General features: G+C 29.7%; 1 protein-coding gene across 1 annotated transcript; it reads right to left on the bottom strand.

The window, feature by feature from the left end:
- Window positions 1-343: 343 nt before the first annotated feature.
- On the bottom strand, window positions 344-9,677 carry LOC112458011. Its single transcript, XM_025021386.1, has 6 exons — window positions 9,607-9,677; window positions 9,202-9,348; window positions 2,855-4,894; window positions 2,420-2,566; window positions 1,692-1,951; window positions 344-1,599 (listed from the first exon to the last, which is right to left on the bottom strand). The coding sequence occupies exons 1-5, from the start codon at window positions 9,674-9,676 to the stop codon at window positions 1,737-1,739; spliced, it is 2,619 nt and encodes an 872-aa protein (XP_024877154.1). The 5' UTR covers window position 9,677; the 3' UTR covers window positions 344-1,599; window positions 1,692-1,736.
- Between the last annotated feature and the right edge of the window lie 6 nt (window positions 9,678-9,683).

Here is a 9,683-nt window from a genome sequence, read left to right on the forward strand (position 1 = left end):
TTACGAACTGAGATCACTTGCTTATGCAAGATTTACAAATGTTATACAAGAAGTGAAGTTAACTGTAGTTTATATAAAAGTAGTTCATATGAAAAAAATAACGTACATATTAAACTAAATCACAAAATACTTTGATTAGTCGTTTTATATAAACTACTTTTATATAAACTACAGTTAACACTTCTTGTATAACGTTTGTAAATCTTGCATAAGCAAGTGATCTCAGTTCGTAAAACGTGCAATTTAATCAAAGTATTTTCATTTAGTTTAATATGTAGGTTGTTTTTTTTTATATGAGCTATTTTATATAAAAGTAGTTGATATAAAAAGAATAACGTACATATTAAACTAAATCACAAAATACTTTTATATAAAGTAGTTTATATACAAAAAGCTACGTACATATTAAACTAAATCACAAAATACTTAGATTAAATTGCACGTTTTACGAACTGAGATCACTTGCTTATGCAAGATTTACAAAATGTTATACAAGAAGTGTTAACTGTATTTTATATAAAAGTAGTTCATATGAAAAAAAAGAACGTACATATTAAACTAAATCACAAAATACTTAGATTAAATTGCACGTTTTACGAACTGAGATCGCTTGCTTATGCTAGATTTACAAACGTTGTACAGGAAGTGTTAACTAGTTTATATACAAGTATTTTATATAAAAGTAGTTCATATAAAAAAAACAACGTACGTATTAAACTAAATCACAAAATACTTATATATAAAGTAGTTAATATAAAAAAAACAACGTACATATTACGTTGTTTTACTACGTACATAAACTAAATCACAAAATACTTTATATAAAGTAGTTAATATAAAAAAAGCTACGTACATATTAAACTAAATCACAAAATACTTAGATTAAATTGCACGTTTTACGAACTGAGATCACTTGCTTATGCAAGATTTACAAACGTTATACAAGAAGTGTTAACTGCAGTTTATATAAAAGTAGCTCATATGAAAAAAACAACGTACATATTAAACTATATCTTCTGTACAGCTAAATGTAGTCTTATTGATCATTGTTAGAATGATATATATACTGCGTTATTTACCATATCTCTATGTAAATAATCAACTATTAGGAAATATGTTTGTCAGAGTATTCACAGCGATTTCAATAAAGTATTACGAAGAAGTACATGAGTAAAGAACGAAGTCAAAAAGCGAAATAATCAATTTTGACGCGATTAAAGAAGATTATCAATGGCGATTGTACTAAACTCTAGTCCATATCGACTAAGAATCGCAAATTATGCGTGAAGATTGTAGAGTTTCTTGACAATTCTTATGTACAGATGGATTCAAGTGTTTCTGTTCAGTATTTATCATTATACCAATATATCATGCTGTCTTCCAAATTTTGCATAAGGAGAAATGATGGATGAGTCGGAAGCTGAACGAAGAGCCAGTTTGGCTTGACAATGTGAGAGATATTAACGTCATTATTAACACTCAACCAGGGACAGGGGCCGTTGAATCAGGACATTATACACAACTTCTCCGATCACCTCGGCTATTGTCGCGATCAATCATGGTTACAAAGTATTGCTCTTTTTTGAAATAGTTATAGTTCTGAAATAAATGTTAAAAAATTATTATAACATAAATGTTAAATAACTATCAAAATGAATAATTATTAATAAAACAATTATTATTTTACTTACTGCTGATGTTCTAAGGTATCATTTAAAAACGAAATCATTCTGTGTTTATACTTTCATCCCCTTTTTATATTTTTGTTTTTGATTGCGTACCCATGTTTTAATCGCAGGCACTTTTTGGTGTCCTAATAAGTCCTTATGCTTTTGAATAAGATTTCCAATTTCACTGAATGTGGGTAATTTCTTGTCAGTGGAATGTATGTAATGACCAAAAGCATCGAGAACGACACGTTTTTCATCTGGTGTCCATGTGTGAGTAGATTCTGGAAATACAATATTAAAATATTTATTAATTTATATAATTGTCTCTAAAGATTTACATATAATATTTAATTAAAATTTTATAAAATATTTAAAGATTTATATATATAGAGTAAGTAACGAGAAGTTTCGAATTCAAAACATACACGTATTGTAGATTAGGTCATCCAGAACAAAAAGTCCTCTATCATTTTGCGAACCACGCAAATTTCCGAGTTATTAATTAAAGAAACCTCTATACATGACAATTTTTAATAATTAATAATTAATAATTCAAAATTTTGCGTGGTTTGCAAAATGGTAAAGGGCTGTTTTGTTCAGTATGACCAAATCTATATGTATATTTTTGATTCGAAACTTTTTGTCATACACCTTGTATATGTGCAATATGTATATGTGTATAATTATAATGTCAAAATTGTATATATACCTATATGTGTATTATAATTGCAAAATAATTTTTTACTTACTCTTATTTCTTTGTTGAGAATCCTTCAGTTTACGATTCTGATTCTTTTTTCTCTTTACATTTACCACATTTTGATCATTTTCCATATTATCATCTAAGTAACTAATATCCGACGACGTATCAGGTTCATCAACATCTTCATCTACATCTACAACGAAAGAAATTTATGAATCTATGACAGGTATTGATAGTTCGATGTTATATTTAAGACCGTCTTAATTTCATCTTCAGATGCTGTAAGAGCCGTTTTATTGGCTACATAGCATTTGAAGATAAACTTAAGACCTCTTTAAATATAAGATTGAATTACGAATGTACCTTCTATATCAAAGAATCTATATAACCTCAGATTCAAAATTAGATCCACCAATTGACCATTAAAGTAAAGTATGAATAAAAAATTTTAATTTAATTTATTTGTAAAAGAATAAAGTACCTTCTTGAAAATCCCGGATGGTTCTTTTAGATGCAATTTTGTTGGAAATCCCGGATGGTTCTCCCTCATTAATTTCGCCATCGTAAGTTTTCGTGGTAGTCTTCGTTGTATTTTCTATATCTGAGAGTCCAGAGTCAGAATCATTACTGTCACTTTCATCCATATCAACTCCTTGTGCTGCTTCAAGATATTGAGATATTTCTAAGATTTCTTTTTCTATAACAGGTTGTCTGTAGTGAGATAAATGAATTTTATCGGCATGGCCCATAAAGTTTGCAAGCGTTGAAATCTCATTTTCTGATAGATTATAATGAATACATGTTGTTGCTATATGCTTCCGTAATTGAGTTCCACGAAGAGTATCTGGATTTTCTGCGCCACTTTCTACTGCGTATTGCCGTAATAAGTCACACGCTAAAAGATATTTATGATTATCTTTTTTAAGCGAAGGAAGACCAAATAGATACGGATTCTTTGAAGAAACTTTCGCAGCCTTTCTATGCTTTAAAATCATTTCAATGCAGTCTCTTAATTCTGCTGTTAGTAAGACTGGTACCGTTCGTCCAAGTTTACCTCTTAAGGTGAATCGTACATATTTTTTGGCAATTTCTTTGGCACGTGGTGAAAGCGCTTTATACATATCGTTTGTTTGAAAATTAATTCCTTGATAAGTTTTATAATCTTCGATTAGCGTCCTTTGTATCTCTCCAGCTCTACGACGATTGAAGACTTGTATTGAAATCAATGTTGCTTTTGTAAGTGAAAGCCATGCATCATAGGAAAACTTTTCTTCCAAGGAATTATAAGTTGTTTCACGTTCTTGTTTTAGAAAGTTATGGAGCTTAATAATATCTGCCTTAGAAGGCAACGTAATTTTTTTACGTCTCAAATTTCTACTCATTGTTTCTGATATTGTTTTTGATACGCGTGTATTAAAATCTTCGGTAAATACCTTCAAGAAATCTTCGGTACGTAATTTCCTTTCTCCGTCTTCGTTTCTAATGCATCGATTGATCAAAATTTTGCCCATTTCTTTTATCAAACCTCCAAGTGCAGAAGCCAGTGATGGAGTTTTATAAAATTTTGCACACAAAGATAAACCGGCTAGACTATTGATTGCTTCAATGCAAGCAATGCTGTATCGGGGGAAGTAAATGGAAGCAAAATCCGTAATATTAGAATTTTTACATTTCAATTCTAGAAGTAGGCGACCCATCCTTCTCATTTTTTGTCTAATCATCGCATCATTGTGTTCAGATGTTTTATATTTTTCGCACTGTTGATTACCGAATGCGATTACTAACTCATCGTAACGAATAGCCTTTACTGTATCGTCTTCTCGTAAAATTGGGAAAACTCGTCTTCTTAGATCATTGCTTGCCTCATTATGTATACGTCCTACCACTTGTCTTCCTAAAACCGATATCGATCTAGTATCTTTACTTTTAATCGTAATGCATCTCCGATAGTGATGTCTGCTTGTAACTTTTAGAATGACAACTTTACATTTTGGACATACGACATAATCAGAAGGTGTTCTGTTGTATTCTTTTTTTGAACGTCTTTCTACCAGTAGTTCACCATCATTTACTGCACAATCGACATTAAAATAGAAATCTCCACGTCTACGTATCGTTTCTAGGATCTTTCTTCGTTCATTCGTCCCTTTTGGTATATTTTTAAACTTTTGTACTTCTAATTCATTAGCATGTACTCTTTCAAGATGACGAGCTATTTTGCTCTGAAACGTTTTGCAATACATGCAGAAATGCTTCTTGTTTCCCGCACCAACTGATGTAACAAACATTTCAGTGTCATCCCTGGCACATTTACCAGATACGTTTAGTGACATTGATATTTCTAATCCACTAGAAGTATTTGCTGAGTTGTTAGTTTCTTTAGTAACAGAATTTGTTGCCTGATCTATCACAGGTTGAACATAACTTTCATCAGATGAAGTGTTTGATGGTACGTAAGACGGATCCGTATCATGAATATTTTTTGAAATGTTGTCTTGCACAGTTTCATTATTAAGGCAAGCTAGGAAGAAAAAAAAAACGTTGAATATCACAAAAATTATAGACTGATTGCTGATATATAAGAAACTATGTGGTCAGTTTTATCCATACAGTTAAGGAAATGTTGGACCTTGATTATAACTGTTTTCGTAGTTCATTATTCGTTTTTAATTGATTGTATAAAGTGGCAAATGCTTTTACAATGTGAAGGTACACTAACTAATGGAAGACTGTCCAATGTTACTCAACAAAAGAGTTTCATGTAACATTGGGTGGTTTTCCATTCATTAGCGTTTGTACTTTCACACTGTAAAAGTATTTGCTATTCTATGCAATAAAAAATAAAGAGTAAACTACGAAATGCTTATGTATTTAATTATTAATTTACATAAGCATTTCAATTACATTAAATGGTGATTTATAAATAAGTTATTATTTTTTATATTAAAGCAACAGAGAGTAAATATTGCAAAACTACATTTTCTATAATTCTCCGTTCTTGTATAATTTACTTGCACTTTAATGTAACAAAAAGAGAGGACAATGATAGATTTATTTTTGATAAACCGATGTTCAGATTTATATAATAATGGATTCTTACTTTAGGTCAGTCATATTAGACATCGAACCTTCCAATTAATCTTCCTAGGTTGCAACCACCATGAATTGCTTTGATATGAAATGCTATAAGTGGGATTTATTTTGCTTCAAAAATTTAACGTAGAATAAAAAGATAATATTAACAATATTATCAACAAAAAACACGATTTTTTTTATTTTTTCTCAAATATCTCGAAAACTAAGTAAGATAGGATAACTAACTGCACATACCTTTTTTGTAGAGCGTAAAATTATCTACAATAATGATCTGAACAACATTTATCGTCAAGTCAGTCGTTTAGCTTGCACGCGCCGTCAAAGTCTGAGACTCGTATTCCGAAAAAATCCTCGATTTTATCGTTTTTTTTATGTTGCGTCGGTGATTTTTTCCCATTATTTAAAATGGAATTAAAGACCCCCCAAAATCACACATTATCTTAGAACTACTAAGAATACTTTTCATGATGCAATCGATTTTTTAGTTCTTTAGTTTGTAGCTATGTAAGCAAAAAATTTTGATTTTTTGAAACAGTCTTAGTTTTTCACTGTTTCCAGACTTTAGAATTTATTTGAGACGAATTATATCGTATGCATCTTGTTGTGGACGAAGTTTGCAACAAAAAAGGACTCTTGTATTTTTTTCGTACGCTGATTTTTTTATTGACGCGCAAAGTTATCCAATATTGCGTACAGGTCAGATAACGCTTTTTTACATTAAAATAATTTTTTATTAAAATTTGTGATTTTTCGCAATATTATTGGATCATATTGCAAAGCTGTTTTCAACACAAATAATGCAAAAAATCACTTAAAATTTAATGAAAAATAATTATTTCGGTGTAAAACAAACGTTATCCGACCTGTGCCCAATATTGAATAACTGTGCGCGTCATTAAAAAAAATCAGCGTTCATCGTACAAAAAAATACAAGGGTCCTTTTTTGTTGCAAAGTTTGTCCACAAGATGCATACAACAAAATTCGTCTCAAATAGATTTTAAGACCTGAAAACAGCAAAAAACTAAAACAATTCCAAAAAATCAAAATTTTTTGCTTAAATAGCTACAAAACTAAAGAAAAAAGGTCTAAAAAATCAGTTGCACCATGAAAAGTATTCCTTGTAGTTCTCAGATAATGTGATTTTTAATTCCGTTTTAAATGACAAAAATCACCGACGTAACATAAAAAAAAAATCGAGGATTTTCGGGATCCGAGTCTCGGACTTTGACAACGCGTGCAAGCTAAACGACTGACTTGACGATAAATATTGTTCAGATCATCATTGTAGATAATTTTACGCTCTACAAAAAAGGTACGTATAGTTACCCTATCTTGCTTAGTTTTTGAGATATTTGAGAACATAAAAAAATCGCGTTTTTTTGTTGATAATATTGTTAATAACTTTTTATTGCGCGTTAATTTTGCGAAGCAATATAAATCCCACGTACAGCACCTTAAATCAAAGCGATTCATAGTGGTTACAACCTGGGAAGATTAATCGGAAGGTTAACCCACTAAATTAGTCTAATAAGACTGGCCTACTTCCTTCTTTTCATATAAAAAGTCTACTTTTACAAAAATATGTTAATAAAGAAATATTTAAGAATTGCAAAGAGTCTAAAAAAAGCGTGTAAATTAGAAACTTGCACATTGCTTCTTTATCATCAGTTAGCAAGGAATGCTGATCTTCAAAGCCAGATTTTTTTTAATTAAAGCAACATAAAATATTATGGCTTCCTCACAGAGAAAGCTTAATGAGCGAAAAAAAATGTTGAAATAGCAATGTCAAATCTTTTGTATCTTAAACTTGCGCATTGCTTCCTCAACATTTCCTTTCACTCATTAAGCTTCCTTTATGAGGAAGTCAATCAATTATATATTAATAACTACCTATAAAACCAGCTTTCTCTGTAGAGCAGCTTTGTGAGCAAAATAAAATAATGAGGAAACAATATGCAAATTTCCAATTTGTACACTTTATTATTTACATATGTCATATATATACATTGTGTATATGTATGCTAGATGAATAAGATTTTTTTATTAAAAAGGTTATAAAAAATATATTTTCCTATGAGTAGTTGTCCTGTTTGTTTGGCAAAAGACAAGACACATTTTTAATAATTTTAGGCTAATATATGTACCAGAGTGACAATATTTTTGGGCCAAAAATTTAATTTTAAGTCTCATCTCTTAAATTCTACGAACTCTCAAATGAAAACCCTTGAAGAGCAGGCGCTGTAGCTTAATATTTAAACTGAGTAATTAATGCAATCTTTGGCATAAAATCGTCTATAGCAAATATAATATAATTTAATAAATTTAACTACTTTTTAACCATCCACAGCTTATAATCTTGTTTTGTAAGTAAATATATCAAACGCCACTTTAGAAAAACATTCTATCATCTTCAAATTAAAGCCTCTCTAAAGTTATATGATATTGCTTAAAAATTAATGGTCGCTAATTGCTTTAAAATATTGCTATTTTATTAAATAGTGCACTTAATGTAATTTATTACATTAAATCCTTTTATTATTTTAAAAAATAAATTATATTATCAATATATTAAAATTAAGTCTACGTTTCCAGCAGGAAGTTTTCGTGCATCGCATTTATCAGATTTCATATAGTTTATCATAGTCCTTGCGTAATGACTCTTAAGAAAGAAGAAGAGATCCGATACGCGGCCAATGTCTTGCAACCCTTTTTTTTAATAGCCAACTGTACATACAAAGTTCATTAAAACAATCACCTATAGCATAAACTATATGGAATCTGATAAAGGCGATGCACGAAAACTTCTTGTGGGAAACGTAGACTTAATTTAAATAATATATTGATAATATAATTTATTTTCCAAAATAATAAAAGGATTTAATGTAGAAAATTACATTAAGTGCACTATTTAATAAAATAGCAATATTTTAAAGCAATTAACGACCATTAATTTTTAAGCTACATCATATAACTTTATAGAGAGACTTTAGTTTGAAGATGATAGAATGTTTTTCTAAAGTGGTGTTTGATATATTTACTTACAAAACAAGATTATAAGCCGTGGATGGTTAAAAAATAGTTAAATTTATTAAATTAGTTTATATTTGCTATAGACGATCTTATGCCAAAGATTGCATTAATTAGTCATATTTACATTTTTGTTTCATGTGTTGTACCTCAAACTTGATAGCCAGATACTTTAATAAGTTAACTAAAAGAGATATAGCAGTAAAAATAAGTAAAAAATGCAGTTTCTTATCATTTTTTCGAAAAACATTTAATGTTTACAAACTTTGAGCGACCTCTAAATATTAAGCTACAGCGCCTGCTCTTCAAGGGTCTTCATTTGAGAGTTCGTAGAATTTAAGGGGTGAGACTTAAAATAAAATTTTTGGCCCCAAAATATTGCCACCCTAATATGTACTCATATTAGGGTACAAGAATATGGAGAGGAATAAGTTGATCAGTTAAAATATACTTAAAAAAAAGATAAGGTAGACCGAGGCAAATCGGATCATTCTCTTTTCATTTTTTCGTTATACAATAAGAAATATTACATTTATGTATTATTTTATTATAATCCAAGCTAAAGTTATAAAGATTAAGAATCTACAACAAAATTAAATAACAAAATTTGTTTTGATTACTTCTTTACCGAAAAAAAAAAATTGATCCGATTCGCCTCGGTCTATCCTATTTAATGCAATACTACATTATGATGACAAACTCACTTTCGTTCATATTGACGCAATCTAATTTGGGCCTATTGCAATTTGCACTCTCCACAACATCTTGTGACATACAGTTCAAAGATTCATTCTGCTCATCGATGGACGAATTTAAACAGGAATTATTTTTTGATTCCTCGTTAAGAAAACCTGTCGAACAAAATAGAATATAATCTACGTTCTCAAAACATTACGTAATATTATTTTTAAGCAGTTTTATTTAAAAACAAACAATTCTAATTCATAGATGTTTTATAGATATATAACATGCAGATTGAAGATAACTATCAGTACTAAACAGAAATATATATATCCGGTTTTTTGTTTAATCAATTTACGTCGAGTCATTACTAATCGCTTCAAAATCAATTAATATTAAATGTGTTTACATCGTTAGAGCTTACTCACTTTCGTTCATACTGTCGCAATCTAATTCGGGCCCATTGCAATTTGCACTCTTCGAATCATCTTGTGACATACAGTTC

This window comes from Temnothorax curvispinosus, unplaced genomic scaffold (genome assembly GCF_003070985.1).
Source record: "Temnothorax curvispinosus isolate PA1 unplaced genomic scaffold, ASM307098v1 QBEX01008597.1, whole genome shotgun sequence".
In the NCBI taxonomy this organism is placed as follows: Eukaryota; Metazoa; Arthropoda; class Insecta; order Hymenoptera; family Formicidae; genus Temnothorax; species Temnothorax curvispinosus.